The sequence below is a fragment of the Haliotis rubra genome, unplaced genomic scaffold (genome assembly GCF_003918875.1).
Source record: "Haliotis rubra isolate DU_JTF1 unplaced genomic scaffold, ASM391887v1 Scf309, whole genome shotgun sequence".
In the NCBI taxonomy this organism is placed as follows: Eukaryota; Metazoa; Mollusca; class Gastropoda; order Lepetellida; family Haliotidae; genus Haliotis; species Haliotis rubra.
Genome location: NW_025766979.1, coordinates 714,900 through 733,351, shown reverse-complemented (window position 1 = coordinate 733,351; position 18,452 = coordinate 714,900). Strand labels below are relative to the sequence as shown.

Below are 18,452 nucleotides of genomic sequence, written 5' to 3'. Positions count from 1 at the left end.
TCGTCTTTTGTTGGCATTTCTGGGAACACAATAGCCGATCTTGCCGCCAAGGCAGCACTCAACAAATCTGTGACACCACTTCTTATTCCATTCTCTGATTATAAAGCTATCATCAGATCTTATATTAGTGATCTGATGCAGAAGAAGTGGGACACCCAAGTAGGTATAAATAAATTACATGAAATAAAACCCTATATTGGTTACACCTACCTGGGTTGTCAGTACAGATTTGAGGAGGTCATTATATTGGCCATTGGTTATTCAAGATATACACACGAATACCCTCGAAGTGGGTTAAAGTATAGTGAAATCATTGTCCTCCTGAGAGGGTACGTAAGTCCCAAAACTTTCAAAGTTAAATTTAAACTTACCAGATTTTTACAACGTAGTATTTTTGTTCTTTTAAATTTTGGCACAATATTTCCTACAATCACCAGCGGCTGAAGGGATGGTGTAAATCAAACTAGGTAGCAAAGGCACGTTAAGTCCCCATGGCCCCTAGTATGGTGATCTACCTTCAGTTGTTCGCGACCTATAGCCCATTTTGTTTATTGCATTGTCTTCGTAAATAAAATATGCTTTACATTTAATAGCTAGTTTTAGACACCATCTGTGATACTCTAGATATTTTACAGTCCTTCGATGACTGAGTATTTAACAACTTATATTAATTGTGTATGTAAAACCTTTCTCGTCACTATATGGCTGAAATATTGCCGAGGTGACGTTAATATTTTAACAACACTCACTCACTCACTCACTCACTCACTCACTCACTCCTATGTCAGGTTTCTTTTTTAAGAGCATATATTTATCTGGAAAGATGTATGTCGAATAGATATGCACATATTAATCTTTCCTGTCCCCCATGAAACTGTCAACATTATTCTGGTTATCATTAACAAGTCATGTGTATTTCTTCGGTTATGCTGCAGTGATATTGCTGGGATATTGTTAAAAGAAGAGTAAAACCTCACTCACTCACTCTTCGGTTTGGGACAAGTCAGGTCTTTAATTGTAGTTTATCAGCTTGAAATGGCTCACGATTCAAATCTTAAAATTAAAAATGTCTGCACATGGGAACCAACATTTGTCGGCAAGCAAATGTCATTTATTATTTAGAAGGATTACTGCTCCCGGTTGTGTGGTCCTCACGTAATAAGGTAATGTACATAATCCCGCCTAAAGTTGTTTAGCTAGCAATGCAGATGTGCGGTTTCTATAACTGTAATCAAATGTGGATTGAGAGAAAGCACTATATTTAGCTAACCTGATTAAAAAAAACTGAAACCGGTTTCACAAGACGATCTTATCGTTATGACTCAATTAGTTGCTATACTCTGACGTCATCAGTGAGTTAGGTTTAAGACGCTTTTGGTAGTTTTCCAGCAATATCACAGCCCGGCACTTCAGAAATGGGCGTCGACCATTGTGTTCATGTCGGGAAACGAACCCGGTCCCTCGGCGTGATGAGCTAACGCTTTACCCATAAGACTAGCACAGTGACTTAAGTCATAGATAGGACTGAATCACGTCATGTTCATTTACTTAACCAACACCTCTGCGCGTTTACGATGTAGTTGCTCATGATCAGTCGACAGGGATAGCATCGTTAGGTAGTCGACAGGGATAGCATCGTTAGGTAGTCGACAGGGATAGCATCGTTAGGTAGTCGACATGGTCCAGCCTCCGTTTACATCAGTTAAAGGGTTAATATAAACTCTTCAAAAAAAGAAACGCACAGTCCCAAGGTAAGGGGGTGAGGTGAGGTGAAATTGGGTTTAACGTCGTACTTGAGAATATTTCGCTCATATGACGACGTGCATTCGTGTGTATGTGTATGTGCGGCTGCTTGTACTAGCCCAGACTTAAGCTGGTTTTATAGTGCTAGCCCACTGAGATACCATGCCGCAGTGAAGCATGAATACCCCACTCAGACACATTATACTGACTCCGAGCCGACCAGTCCTTCTTGTACCCATTAATGCCGAGCGCCAGGCAGGGACCAACAAGTACCATATTTTAACGTCTTTTGGTATGACGCGGTCGGGGATCGAACCCGCGACCTTCCGGTCTCCGGGCGGACGCTCTAACCACTACACCACGGAGGCGCTATCACATTTGAGGCTTTTTGGTATTTATTACCCATATGGGAAGGAGTACATTCCCCGTCACTCGTTATTTATTGTCTAAATCCTATACCAATGTGAGTCAACACAACAAGCAGTACTGCTGAGCTATAATACGGCGGGATGTAAAGTATCGTATGACGTTGTTCTGGTGATCCATCACTGCTGACCACAGTCGTTTATCTACGGTTTACAGCTGACGTTGAGGTGTTTCCCAGGTGGTGCAATAGCTGACGTCATAGACGTTTTCCTGTTCACACATTCCACAGGCTATGACATAATTTATTTATTATTATAGGATATTTATATAGCGCACATATCCATGCACTAGTGCATGCTCAAGGGGCTGGTATTTTTCCCTCGATCATTGGATGTCAATATCAACTGCACATCGTATTTTCAATCTCAACTCCCTGGGGAGTATACAACTCTTGCAGCCACTAGGCGCACCGAGTTATTGTGGCTTTCTCATCCTAACGAGGTACCCATTCACAGCTGGGTGGACTGGGACACATAGTCACAGCACTTTGTCCAACTTCACTGCACGTTGCTGTACCCGCAACTAGGTGTTTGCACGTATTCATGTGGCCACCATCTGGTCATATACCAACGTATTCGTGGGTTCTTTTAAGTGCACAGGGTTGTGTACTGTACACTAGGGGTTGTGACAACACTGAAACCAGCACATATACGTAGGAAGTAACAGACAAATGAAGTATGTATACTGTTAAAGAAAGTAAGGGAACTATGGGAGATATATCGGAGCCAGTCAATGTTGATATGATAATAATGAACGTTTTGAGAGTGCATCACCACTTGCACTTCCTAATGACCATAGTCGTTTGTCTTGAAAGATGATTGGTGTACGACGTGAAATTTGCATGTGTACGATTTTCATTTTCAAACAAAAACCCGGCTAGAAACAAACACAAATAACTGTGTGATGCAAGATGATTGTCAAAATTAATGGTCTACAGTGATTTATCGACCTTCTTGAAAACCGTCAAAATCAAGAATGACACCCCATGCTACTGCACGTGTAAGGGGCTACTGCGTTGTGCACGTGCATCCCATGCGTTGTGTTGAGGGGTGGTGATAAAGAGAAATGGTGGTGCGTTCATAAGATGTCTGTCATTGAGAAGTTTGTTAACGCTTATACTTCCTATCCAAATTGAAAGTTCAGGTTCCCCTACTCTTTTGAAGAGCATATAATACAATGGATATTAATCAGCTCCTGTTATAGCAGCAATAACATCTGGTCCTCAGCAAAATATTTCTGTATAATACCTGACACAAAACTTTTCTATATAATACATGACACAAAACTTTTCTATATAATACATGACACAAAACTTTTCTGTATAATACATGACACACAACTTTTCTATATAATTCATGACACAAAACGTTTCTATATGATACATGACACAAAACTTTCTGTATAATACATGACCCAAAACTTTTCTATATAATACATGACACAAAACTTTTCTATATAATACATGACACAATCTTTACTGTATAATACATGACACAAAACCTTTCTATATAATACATGACACAAAACTTTTCTATATAATACATGACACAAAACTTTTCTGTATAATACATGACACAAAACTTTCTGTATAATACATGACCCAAAACTTTTCTATATAATACATGACACAAAACCTTTTCTATATAATACATGACACAAAACATTTCTGTATTATACCTGACACAAAGCTTTTCTATATAATACATGACACAAAACCTTTCTCTATAATACATGACACAAAACTTTTCTATATAACACAGGACCAAAAACCGGATAGTAAACCATTGAAATAATCGTAAATACAGTAGGAAATACATGCCATGACCGGATTTACGTATGTTTTCAGATATTCCCCTAACTTCGGGCATATATTTCATATGAATCTATACCTTTGAAACATATGCTCATCGTACATTTTCATATGCACAAGCACCTCGTTCATGTATGCCCTGACCGGATTGTTAGGGATTTCCAAACATGAATTGCAAAACAGATACCTCGGTACATACAGTATTTCCAATGCATTCCTTTGAATTTCAATGGGTGCTGAAATTTCCGATTTCGTTCTAAGTTTACTCGGGTTGGAAACATGTGAATTTACTTAGGTAGGGAAACACATGTAAATTTGCGAATTTGCAAATATTTACACACCTTAGATATTTATGTATCATACCGGATTTCAGGGGTATGTATATGAACGGTTCATACACCTTCATGTTACCTGTACTCAAGCAAGATGATCATATATATCCATCATGTGAAGTACTTGGTTCATGTAATTTACATTTTCACACGTTTTAATACGTTTGAAATCAACGTTCACATGACCTCAATATTCTTATCACCAAAAGAGCCTGACAAAGAAAGCAGTATTACGCAAGCTAACACGCCTTATCAAGCTGCACTCGCTCTTGCTACCAGTATCAGTTACGCCTTGTGTGTGGCGATGCGTTGCCCCTTTGTCCTCGCAAGTGTCCCTAGCTGTCCAAATAGAATAGCCCTTTCTCTCTTGGAGCACAGCCAAATATGCTACACGAATCAACTCGTAATTTCTTAAGTCTGTTCAGCTCGCACATCACTACTGTAAAATATTTTGTGGCAGTACATAATTGGAATATTATTGCACTGCATGTGACCTTCCTTAATAGTCTCACAGTGCCTGAACAATGTTATTTCTCCATTCGCTCAGCCTTTGCTGTAAAAACGCCATACATAAACTTTAAAGTTGTCCACATTTGTTTCACTAACGCAAAAGTATACGATAACAAACAATGCCATATCAAATGATATATTCTGTGAGACTTGAAATGAAAAATTGTTTTTATTGTGTAGCGATTATGACCGGATAGCACAGGCGGTTGCGTTCTCTGAGTATATCATAGGTATGTTGGATCTTTATGCCTTTTGTGAAATTCGTCTATATTGTCCTGTTTAAATTGACGATCCATAACTCAGATTGCGAGTAAATATCACGTAAGTAATTGTGATGTCGCATTGCTGTAAATTTCCCTGTCGGAGAAGTCATTCTCACTTGATATATATTCCCTTGTTTGGAGAAGATCTATGCCTATTACGCCCCAGTGTTGCTAAACATCGTGTAGGCCTTTAGTCTGACGCAGATGCAGACCTCGCATGTTCAAGTTCAGATCTGACAGGGGCTGAAAATATCATTCCGACATGAATACAATATCTCAGTGTTTTCCTAAGTAAGTGGGGAGATTTCTACAACATTGGAAATAACTGTATCGTTGTCCTTCTCATATTCCCCTGAACGAAAGCTCTACCCATTTAGGGTACAATGTATAAGTTATAGAATTGTAGGGAATAATCTTAAGACTTTTCTACTTTGACCAGGATTCTTCGAACTTGTAACAGTCGTTTGAGAAGATCAAAAGAGTAAAGGGTAGTGCGCGATGTATCTGACGGACGTACTAGTATATGGACAACGTTCGAAGAACTTTATAAATACAATAATAGAAATACCGGTTATGTTTAAAACGTACCCTCAATCTGATAGCCAGAGGGATTATTGTGAAAGATCGCAGTATGTATCATCATAAACGGGCCAACATAAAAGGACATGTCATTCATCCCCACATTATATCCCTCGTTGTTACATGTAGGGCAAAGTATATGCCGGTTTCTAAAGTATCTGCCGGTTTCACGCTACATATATGTGTTTAGATTATCGAAAAAACTAGCGACGCAAGTTCTCCTCCATCACACCAGAGACCACATAACCTATCATATGGCCTTTGATCACACATATAATTTTATAGATACCCAGTGTTTATTGATAGCGATGTTAACTTATCAAAATTTACGGCCGACAGTATCATCTGCATTACTCTCTTACATAAGGTGAAATATCACAGGGTTGTCATGGTAACGATAATTTGGCATACTATTTATTGTGATATTCTTTAATCTGCAATTAGAATTTAAATCAGTTTTGACGTGAACATGTTAATAAAAGAGAAGCTGTAAAACGAAATGTATTGTGATCGAACCTATAGGCCTTTGTAAAAGCGAGTTTCAAGCCACCTACATAAAAACCTGTTTTCATGATAAATATCTGCCAATCCTTGGCACGATTCCGACCATATCATGGGCATGTGTTTGTGAATCATAATCAAATAGTGATGTTACAAGGCGTCCATGCCGCGTCAACACATATGCAAACAAGGGCGTAGCTACCATTATAAAAAAAACAGCTCGAGCTTACACATGATATTTGCTAAAAAATAATTTTCCTTCTAATTTTTGCCAAAAATACCTACAAACTCGTTCCATTTAAAAGTGGAAATCCCTCTATGAATCATACTGACTACAATATTCTTTGAATAAAGCATTACCATGAACAGTAAACAGGTTATTCTTCATACCATAACTTTCAGTGATGATTGTTTTCCATCGACATGTATGTGGATGTTTTGTTACAGTCATGATTATAAGTGAATCATCACTGAAATGCAGTTGTTTATTTTTCATTTGTTTATCATTTATTTTAGAAAAAACACCAAATACTCGATGTATGGTATTGTATCAATGCAGCAGTCATGTGTAAACTATGTCCAAACATATTTGTATATGAGGAAATCACATTACAATTTCCATGGTGGTAAGACTTCCGTCCGTAACACACAACCACACACACATACCCCCCACACACACCCCACCCCCCTTAATTTTAACGATGAGGAAAACTTTCTTTGAGTGGCATTTTTAGAAGTAGAATATGCCTTTCAGTATGTTCAGATACAATAAACAAAACACGTTAAAACTCATCCTTATCAGATGAGGAATATATATTCAGGTGATATGATTTGACTAGAATGAAATTTAAGGGGGTACAGGCGGAAGTCTTTCCATGATATTTTGAAGCTATTGAAATCGTCAAACATCAAACGATAACACTTCAGGTCTCATAAAAAAATGAAAGTTGGGCAAGCCCCCAATGCCACCTAAATGTCAGGCTTTGCAGCCCATAGGGCTTACACGAAAAAAATGGCTTGCTACGCGCCTGGCAAACGCACGAGAACTGCAATACGGGCCTCTAACCACTGAAGCAAATATATCGAAGCCCACGCAAGTCTAGAAAATGTGGCAAGTCTAAATTTCCACAGCTTCAGGAGAAAGTCTCAGGGCTCCTTTTCATTATAATATATATTGTTTTTACTATGAACTTTTTTTCTGTAAAATATGCTCATATCAGGGACTAGTTGTTAATCTAGTTCTGATGGGTAGAAGACAAAAGACAAAATGGATACTAGTGCTGTTACATTTTTTAAATTATATATAAACATTCGTCCTTCTCTCGGGATAAATGTATAGTTTCCACCAAAAGTACATTCGGAGGATATCGAAATCTAGGTTAAGCTATTTGAATCATATTTACAATTAAAAGACCCAAACAATGGTTTGTTGTCCACATTTTTGGTTTTCCATAGTCAGAGAACGATATTTTCTCCCCTTCCGTCTCTAGGAAAACTTACTGCAGGGTTCGGGTTATGGAGTGCCATACCAAACACCCACAGCTGGCGGGACCAACATCTCCAGTAACATTTACATCTGCCAACGCTTAATTCGCAAGTGGTGAGGCAATACGCTAATGAGGCTAAGGGTCCTGTACCATGTTTGTGAAATATCTATGATGCCTTATATGATGTCTATCATCTAAGCAAGTCTAGCTATGTATGGCGTTAAGTCACTGCTGAAGAAAGGCTCCTTTAGATTATATTTTGTAAATATTAGTATTTCCATCATATTGGACAATACATAGACTAACGCTTAGTGTCTGAATATATATAATTTTGATATAAACAAACAAACCAATTTAAATTGAAAAGGAGCCCCAGGGAGACCAGATATTCAGTCCGGCTAGCCATGACAGTTAGCTATAGATATGTTTACTTTGTAACCCGACCCCCAAAGTGAGTAAGGGTTCTTGCAGATTTTAACATACCCTGGACCTGAGGAGATCTTGACTTGCTTCATTTAAGGCTTTAGCATTGCAGAGAGGGCTTGGCAGTAGGGGAAATAATGTGGTTCAGGGACTGTGAGACAGACTAAACAGTAAGGAAAATAATGTGGTTCAGGGACTGTGAGACAGACTAGAAAATGCATGGCAACCTACACTTCATTGTGACTATGATTAAGGCATCATTTTATAACACAAGGTTTATTTCCTTTGCTTTAACTGACAGGCTTTCGGTGTCAAATTATTTGGAACTCCAGCCAAAGGTGGTGTTATGCTGTCTGGAAATATGGCCTTTTTGTAATGCTTTGGTTGCATATAATGATAAGTGATTGTTGTACATATGATGTTTTTGAAGGATAATCTCAGCTGACTAATACTTTGCACGTGTTTCCCCCCACTTTTTCCATACCCGTAAAAGTTTATTTTCCATATATATGTCTGTAAGAAAATACTGTAAAGTAGTGGGATGGCTGAATTTGGCCACCTGAGGTAGTGACCACAGCACTCTGGTTATACTGCATTGAGAGAGGACAGAGCTTGACAAGATACCAATAAATATGCTTGTCATTTAAATCTTAATCTGATGTTAGTGGAATGTGATTTTATAATTGAAGATGCTTCCTGCACCTGTAGCCCCAGTATAGACGTTGTTAGTCTGTGAATCTTCCAAATTACTTCGTCTCTTTTTTTTCAATTGAAATTAAGATCTTAGCCTTTTATCAAAATAATTTATTTTCAGTCTTAATGTGCCTCTGTTGGGAATCAACCACCGGTTTTTGACCTGACAGGCGAACGCTTTAACCACGAGCGTACCCCATCATTCCTTGATACTGTTGGTACATTTATTATACATTCAAGATTGAACCCAGTCTTGTCACCATATATCCTTCAGTTTTTATGTTAGTGACATGATCTGCACACTGATAATTTAAAAAGTGTAATATAAATAATGATTGTTTGCGATCTTTATCCAATTTAGCTTTCCATTGATCTCGTAATTTTCAGTTTCTATTTCCTGGAATATCTGTACGAAGGTACTTTTAACAGTTTCACCCAATAACAGTAAAGCATACAGATAATACGTTTCGTAACTTTGATAGATTAATAACTACACATTATATTCCATGATATTGAAATACCAAAATGATTAACATAATTTTATAATGTATAACAAATTAAACAGCAAAAAGCAAAAGCAAAAAAGAAAACGCATGAGCAACATAATGTTGTCAGGGAGTAAGCTTTCAATAATCATCGAAACTGCTTAGTTATGAGCTAATTGCAATCATTACAATGTTCTATAGTCTACCCAAGAGATGGAAACAAAATAGGCCTATTGTGAAAATTATGAGCTAATTGCAACCACTACAAGTTTCTATAGTCTACCCAAGATATGGAAACAAAATATGTCTACAGTATATTCTGTCGGGTAACTGAAATTTGAGAAAACGTCCGTATGGTACAATACAATATTCCGAATCAAAAAGAGGTCATACCAAGTATGTGCATGTTCACACATTTACAACAGTAATTTACACCGGGAATCATTAATACATTGTAATGATATATGAAAGTATAGATAATGAAATTTGGTCAGTTATGATCAGTCGGATAACTCATACAAGTGAGCACTATAATTTGGGACCTACCGGTTCATGTCTGTGTGAACACATCTGTCTGTGTTTTATTGTAATTAGCTTTGTCTCCTTGTATAGCATGTATAAGAAGTGTACCTAAGGTCAGTTAAACTGTTATGTAATTTCCATTACAAAAAGTATAAACGATATTACCTACTTGTTAGGAAGACTTATCAGTACCCCAACACCGACCCACCGCCACCACCCCACCCTAGGCCTACCCCAGGCCACACCCTCTCTCCTCACACACACACACACACACACACACACACTCCCTAACATACATATCGCTCTGGCCCTTAGACCCGATATTTGAACCATTTAAACAGACATCATGCGTATGTCAAGAAAGACACGCACGTTATTAGTGGTGCTCAGTCATGGGTATCACTTCACCATGTGTTTCTAATTATCTCAGTACATTATGGCGTGGTCGGACGCGCTAACGAACCCTATGTGATAGTTACATTACAGAACCATTGAAATACATGTTAAAGTAGTGCTAATATTGTAACACTATATTTACCCATTTCCAACCATTTACGCATGTACTACCTATATGACAAACCTAACCTTGGTCATACGAGATTTCAAGGGTATTGAAATGCATGTCCTACAATCACAGCATTTACATATGTTACACATGTTAGGAAACACATAAAAACAATGGCCAGATTTACACACCTGTGAAATACATGTAAATACAGAGTTGAGTGTTCGTTTATTTTAACACCCCTTTAAACGTGTGTAAATCTGACGGCCAGATGATACGTAGATTTCAAACGTTGTTCATATGGCCGCCGGATGAAACGAGTATTTCCTGACGTTAGTAAATTTGGGTAATACAGTCATTTTGTGTGGTGTAATACATAACACAAAACCTTTCTGTATTATACATGCCACAAAACCTTTCTATATAATACATGACCCAAAACCTTCCTGTATTATACATGACACAAAACCTTTCTGTATTATGGATGACACAAAACCTTTCTATATAATACATGACACAAAACCTTTCTATATAATACATGACCCAAAACCTTTCTGTATTATACATGACACAAAACCTTTCTATATAATACATGACACAAAACCTTTCTATATAATACATGACACAAAACCTTTCTATATAATACATGACACAAAACCTTTCTATATTATACATGACAGAAAACCTTTCTATATAATGCATGACACAAAACCTTTCTATATAATACATGACCCAAAACCTTTCTATATAATACATGACCCAAAACCTTTCTATTTAATACATGACACAAAACCTTTCTATATAATACATGACACAAAACCTTTCTGTATTATACATGACACAAAACCTTTCTATATAATACATGACACAAAACCTTTCTATATAATACATGACACAAAACCTTTCTATATAATGCATGACACAAAACCTTTCTATATAATACATGACACAAAACCTTTCTTTATAATACATGACACAAAACCTTTCTATATAATACATGACACAAAACCTTTCTATATAATACCTTAATTAATATATACTGCATGACTCAATTTACATTCAGTGCTATAGTGTTCAATCTCATCTAACCGATATATTTTCATCACCTCCAGAACCATGTTTGATCCTCTCCTATTGGTCTCTCTCCTCGGATCTGCAGCGACGTACAGGTGAGTGAGTGAGTGAGTGAGTTTAGTTTACGCCGCACTCAGCTATATTCCAGCTATATGGCGGTGGTCTGTAAATAATCGAGTCTGGACCAGACAATTCAGTAATCACCAGCATTAGCATCGATCTGCGCAATTGGGATACGATGACATGTGTCAGCCAAGTCAGCGAGCCTGACCACCCGATCCCGTTAGTCGCCTCTTACGACAAGCATGGGTTACTGAACATCAACTCTAACCCGGATCTTCACGGGTCCAAATGCTTGAGTGATAGGCTATGTAAATATATAATAGCGACAAAACCATTTCCATTCTCAAAAGAAACGGGTTATAAGAACAATTTATTAAACGATTCAGACTATATCATGAGCATGTGTTTTAGAGCACTTTAAACAGGTGATGGGGGCACGTGTAAGTGTATTCTCGTTACCATGGCACCCGTCACAAACATATGCAAAGGAAAGCAGTGTATCTTTGAGGAACATGTGGGGGAGACTCGGATCTGTAGAACTCTATGTTTGAGAGACACCTGAGTTCAGTGCAGTGATTGAGTGAGTTTAGGTTTACGCCGCTTTTAGCAATATTCCAGAAATATCACAGCCGGGTACACCAGAAATGGGCTTCACACATTGTACCCATGAGGGGAATCGAACCCGGGTCTTTGGCGTGACGAGCGAACGCTTTAACCACAAGGCTACCCCACCGCCCCTCAGTGTAGAAGGTTGGGTTTTACTCTCAGATTTAATCTTCAGTCTTCCCTCATTCTTGCTCTAATTCTTGTCTGAAACATTTGTATATCTCTCACAGCCATGCTCACAGTCTCCGCCAAAGTGGCTGTGTCCACACCGGCATCTTCTTCACCCCCAACGGGGTTGTCCGCAACATCATCATGGACATGGACAAAAATGGCGACGGCACCCTGGAGCAGGGTGAGGTCGTGTCTGAGTTTGTCACCAGATACGACAGTGACAGTGAGTATTGCTTCATTAGACCAGCACATAACATGTTGCATCTTCCCAGCACGGGCAGTGGGGTAGCCTAGTAGTTAAAGTGTTCGCTCATCACGCCAAAGACCCGGGTTCGATTCCCCACATGGGTACAATGTGTGAAGCCCATTTCTGGTGTCCCCCGCCGTGATATTGCTGGAATATTGCTAAAAGCGGCATAAAACCATACTCATTCACTCACTCTTCCCAGCACCCATAACGACGCCCCACGTTCATGCCCACGTTTATTTGTGACCGAAAACGTTCCATGCGAGTGTATACTGATGGTTAGCCTCTGAAATATATTATTCTCATAGACATTAGAATTGAAAAGGAGCCCTAGTGAGGTGGGAGATTAAGAGGGAAATCTAGACTTGCTTCATCAAGGGCTTCCGCATTACGGAAAGGGTTTAGTGGTAGAGAAGATGCAGTGATTTAGGGACTGTGACACAGACTTATGTGATTATTGTGCAGGGTGCTGTTGTTCAAAACAACCTAGGCGCTAAGGCTACCTTAAGTCAGTGTTAAAGTATGGGAGTTACGGTCACCTTAGCGCTAAGATCGCTTTGTACAACGGCACCCAGATCTGTGGTGTGCTTGTTAAAATGTTGATTAGATAGCTGTGTGATGTAAATTTACGAATGTAAAATGCTTGAATAGAGAGATGTGTTGTTCTCTGACGTGATTGAAGAATGCGACCGTAAAATCTCCTAGTTGTTGCTTCTGTTCTACTTTGATGTGCTTTTGAAAATGACAGCGTAAAATCACACAGTTCACAGATCTTTGATACGACGTGAGAAGGTGTGTGAGTGAGTGAGTTTAGTTTTACCTCGAACTCAGCAATATTCCAGCTATATGGCGGCGGTCTGTAAATAATAAAGTCAGGACCAGACAATCCTGTGATCAACAGCATGATCATCGATCTACGAAATTGGGATACGATCTACGCAATTGGGATCGACTAGTCAGACTCGCTGACTTGGTTAACACATGTCATCGTATCCCAGTTGGGTATATCGATGTTCATGATGTTAATCACTGGAGTGTCAGGTTCAGACTCGATTATTTACAGACCGCTGCCAAATAACTGAAATATTGCGGCGTCAAACAACAATCAATCAATCAAAACAAACTGTAGTTGTTTGGTGAGGAGGTGAGGTGAGGTGAGGTGAGGTGAGGTGAGGTGAAATTGGGTTTAACGTCGTGCTTGAGAATATTTGGCTCATATGACGACGTGCATGCGTGTGTATGTGTAAGTGCGGCTGCTTGTACTAGCCCAGACTTAAGCTGGTTTTATAGTGCTAGCCCACTGAGATACCATGCCGCAGTGAAGCATGAATACCCCACTCAGACACATTATACTGACTCCGAGCCGACCAGTCCTTCTTGTACGAATAAATGCCGAGCGTCTGGCAGGGACCAACAAGTACCATATTTTAACGTCTTTTGGTATGACGCGGTCGGGGATCGAACCCGCGACCTTCCGGTCTCCGGGCGGACGCTCTAACCACTACACCACGGAGGCGGTTATAGTTGTTTGGACGTGTGTGGGAGAGATCTAGGTGAATGTGCACTTCAAACATGTCATGTGTCTGGTCCAGGGCCTAGATTTTCGAAGCTCTCTTAGCGCTAAGATAGTCGTAAGTTAATGTTAGTGTATGGCGCTAAGAGAGCTTCGAAAATCTAGGCCCAGGACTGTTTACAGGTAGCCTCATACACGTGGCATTCATCAACACCCACACCGACATAACTGAAGTAAGGCCTCCACCGTTCTCTGAGATAAGATAAACGAGGTCTTCTAAAAATAACAACTTGATCCAGAAACTACAAACATTATACGAAAATAGTGTTGATGTTTTTTTAATGTGTGGGAGTGCTTGTGACAATGCCAAGGTGTGTGACCTAATGTTGTAAAGTTAGGAAAGTGAACTTAGAAACATAATTAGGCCACATAAAATAAAGTTCTTGTTTCTCATCACTTTTTTTTTAAAATGGGTAGGTATGGCGGATTTATTTTCACTTTTTAATATTCCCCTCCCCCCCCCCCCTGATTTTCACTACAATGTTAGTCGAAAACTTGGAATGCCGGAAGCTGAGACATCGAAAGTTTGTCGGCTTCATACACGCAAATCTACCAATTCAAAAAATATACAAAAATGTAGGGTCGGGCGGTAAAGAAAAACAAGAAATTATTTTTAGTGGCCTTAATGTGTTGACGGTCCTCTTCACTGAGAAACACTATTCATGATTTGCAGGAGTGAGTGAAAAATGACACAAAACTTTTAGATGCAATTTTGACAGGTGAACAGTTGACTAGCCTTTGTTTATGACGTGTGCCACCGATGGGGCAGGAGTCGCTCACCTTGTCGCGAAAGTTACACACCTGAAATACGGTGGTGTCAAACACACACACGCTCATGATATAACAGATTTATATTGTCAGAATTGTACAGTCGACTCTGTTTTTAGAGATTTCTTATGAATGTGGAAAGGGTTTTGTCGTTTTTACCTAAATGTATATCAAACATACTAGTTGTTGTCTACGGAGTCTACACAGGTTGGTAAAGTGATGCATATTCCAGACAACGGCGAGATTTCGGAGGCCGAGTTTGTGATTAAGTGGATCTTGCGGTACCACGATGGGCGCGACTTCGCCGTGTACCTCTTCCACCACTTCGACAAGAACGACGACCTTAAACTTACACCTGCCGACTTCCTTGCTCTGCGCACAGAGATAGATAGTGACGGTGAGTGTTGCAAACCCTGCCTGTACTGCGTGAAACAAGTCTTGTTACAGTATCCCCACCACAGCTGGTGATAGGCTATTTATACAGCGCACATATCCACGTACATATCCACGTAAGTATCTCGTCACTAAATGGCTGAAATATTGCCGATGTGATGTTAAATATTAACTCATTCACTCACTCCACGTAAGTAGTGAGTGAGTGAGTGAGTGAATTTAGTTTTACGCTGCACTCAGCAATATTCCAGCTTAGGCGGCGGTCTGTAAATAGTAGAGTCTATCCCGGGTCTTCACGGGTCACGTAACTAGTACGTGCTCAAGGCGCTTGAGTGTTCCCTTGATCAACGTATGTCTTTTTTCCGGCATTCTTTTAGGATCGCCTCCGTGGTGTAGTGGTTAGAGCGTCCGCCCGGAGAGCGGAAGCGGAAGGTCGCAGGTTCGGAGAGCGGAAGCGAAAGGTCGCGGGTTCGATCCCCGACCGCGTCCTACCAAAAGACGTTAAAATATGGTACTTGTTGGTCCCTGCCTGGCGCTCGGCATTAATGGGTACAACAAGGACTGGTTGGCTCGGAGTCAGTATAATGTGTCTGAGTGGGGTATTCATGCTTCACTGCGGCATGGTATCTCAGTGGGCTAGCACTATAAAACCAGCTTCAATCTGGGCTAGTACAAGCAGCTGCACATACACATACACACGCATGCACGTCGTCATATGAGCCAAATATTCTCAAGCACGACGTAAAACCCAATTTCACCTCACCTCACCCGGCATTCTTTTAACCAACTCAACTCCCTGGGGAGTATTCAACTCATGCACGCTGTCAGGCGCCGCGAGTTATCACACAACCTCATCCTTACAAGGTACCAATTAGCAGCTGGGTGAACTGGGACACATAGTCACAGTATTTTGTCCAAAGATACTGCACGTTGCTGTACCCGCAACTAGGTCTCAGTACGTGTTCATGTGTCCACCATCTGGTCACTACCGTCGGATGAGTGGGTAGAGCACAGGGTTGTGTACTGCACACTAGGTAACAGGTTAAGTTGTACTATTCCCAAGCGGATGCCGGGTTAAAACTGACCCTAGAGACCGGTGCGGCCACGACCTATAACTTATAACCTAGGTGTAGAATATATTCGTATATCATCACAACGAGTTAGTGAGTTTGGTTTTACGCCGCTTTTAGCAATATTCCAGCAATATCACGGTGGGGGACACCAGAAGTGGGCTTCACACAGTGTACTCATGTGGGAATCGAACCCGGGTCTTCGGCATGACGAGCGAACGCTTTAAACACTAGGCTACCCCACCGCCCCTCGTCACTAGGGGTAGTCAGGGGTAATGTTGATATATTCGCTATGCATCAGTACAAAGTCCCATTCACTGATAATCTCTATATTCGCCATGCATCTGTACAAGGTCCCATTCACTGATAATCTCTATATTCGCCATGCATCAGTACAAGGTCCCATTCACTGATAATCTCTATATTCACCATGCATCAGTACAAGGTCCCATTCACTGATAATCTCTATATTCGCCATGCATCAGTACAAGGTCCCATTCACTGATAATCTCTATATTCGCTATGCATCAGTACAAGGTCCCATTCACTGATAATCTCTATATTCGCCATGCATCAGAACAAGGTCCCATTCACTGATAATCTCTATATTCGCCATGCATCAGTACAAGGTCCCATTCACTGATAATCTCTATATTCGCCATGCATCAGTACAAGGTCCTATTCACTGATAATCTCTATATACGCCATGCATCAGTACAAGGTCCCATTCACTGATAATCTCTATATTCGCCATGCATCAGTACAAGGTCCCATTCACTGATAATCTCTATATTCGCCATGCATCAGTACAAGGTCCCATTCACTGATAATCTCTATATTCACCATGCATCAGTACAAGATCCCATTCGATGATAATCTCTATATTCGCCATGCATCAGTACAAGGTCCCATTCACTGATAATCTCTATATTCGCCATGCTTGACCGCAAGGTCTGTCTCTGTCGTATCGTGGGGTGGTTGGGTAGCCCGGTGGTTAAAGCGTTCGCTCGTCAGGCCGAAGATACGGGTTCGATTCCCCGCTTTGGGAAAAGGGTACGTCGGACAATATGCTGAGTGATGAAAAAGTTTATTTATAGGAAAACATAAGATCGTTTTGATCGTTTATTTGAGTTAATCGTTCTATGCCTCTAAGAAAGCTATTTCTATATATGGCATGAGGACGGGTGGTGACAAATTCAGACACATAATCGACACGGACAGGGATTCGAACCTAAAAATCGCAGGTGTCTTGCATACCAAGGGACGCAACTCTGGTCAGCGAATGGACGACTGGGACCAGTGTCCACAAGAGTTTAGCGTAAAATGAGACATGTATTATACATAATCGGCACGGACCGGGATTCGAACCTAAAAATCGCAGGTGTCTTGCGTACGAAGGAACGCAACTCTGGCCAGCGAATAGACGACTGGGACCAGTGTCCACAAGATTTTAGCGTAAAATGAGACATGTATTATATATCTTATAAACACTGCTCCTTTTAAAGATGTCTGTCTAATCTCGTGACCTGAAAGTCTGCCGTGAATAGCGGTGGTGTGTCAGAGATTGCATACTTGTAAACAACCTTGACATTGATAACGTCTTCATATGGTTGGAACATTAGTGACTGTGCCATTAACAAACACTCCCTCCACTCACTCACTCACCCAGTACTTCACTCACGCGTCCCTTATATTTCAGGTGACGGTAAATTGTCTGAGGCCGAGTTCGAAACATTCATGATCGACGTGAGTAACAACACGCTTTCTGACAACAACGTCATGACGACGTCATAGATTGTTGACAATTAGTCTATGCCATCGCTGATAATATTACTCACTGGCACGATTATTTATAGACATAGAAGTTGAAATTTCAAGATGCCATGTTCAATTTCAAGATACATGCAAAATTTGAATTTACTACCTTATATTTGTTTCTCGTTTCAGATCTACAAGAACTGCGTTCCTGGCAGTTAGAATTGACAAATAAAGTCACTTATAAACAATATTCTGTAGCATTCATTCATTTGTTCGTGTGATATTCATTGATTCATTATTCATTCTTTTATATTCATTCAATCTCACTAATTTGTTTGTGTAACAATATACACGTTTCAGATGTTTTGGTTGTTGTTGAACATGCAGCAATATGCAAACTATATGTCGGCAGTCTGTAAATAATCGAATCTGGGCCAGACAATCCAGTGA

General features: G+C 40.0%; 1 protein-coding gene across 1 annotated transcript; it reads left to right on the top strand.

Moving 5' to 3' along the window:
• The first annotated feature begins 1,087 nt into the window (after nt 1-1,087).
• LOC124283054 lies at nt 1,088-18,252 on the top strand. The gene is made up of 6 exons (XM_046719076.1): nt 1,088-1,163; nt 11,392-11,448; nt 12,253-12,416; nt 15,014-15,178; nt 17,944-17,990; nt 18,192-18,252. The coding sequence occupies exons 2-6, from the start codon at nt 11,396-11,398 to the stop codon at nt 18,219-18,221; spliced, it is 459 nt and encodes a 152-aa protein (XP_046575032.1). The 5' UTR covers nt 1,088-1,163; nt 11,392-11,395; the 3' UTR covers nt 18,222-18,252.
• Nucleotides 18,253-18,452: the final 200 nt, after the last annotated feature.

Bases quoted from the DNA above. Each gene is read 5' to 3' on its own strand.
- LOC124283054 (XM_046719076.1), top strand. From the start codon at position 11,396: ATGTTTGATCCTCTCCTATTGGTCTCTCTCCTCGGATCTGCAGCGACG. The intron at 11,449-12,252 runs GTGAGTGAGTGA...TATCTCTCACAG, and splicing joins GGATCTGCAGCGACGTACAG to CCATGCTCACAGTCTCCGCC. The intron at 12,417-15,013 runs GTGAGTATTGCT...TGCATATTCCAG, and splicing joins CACCAGATACGACAGTGACA to ACAACGGCGAGATTTCGGAG.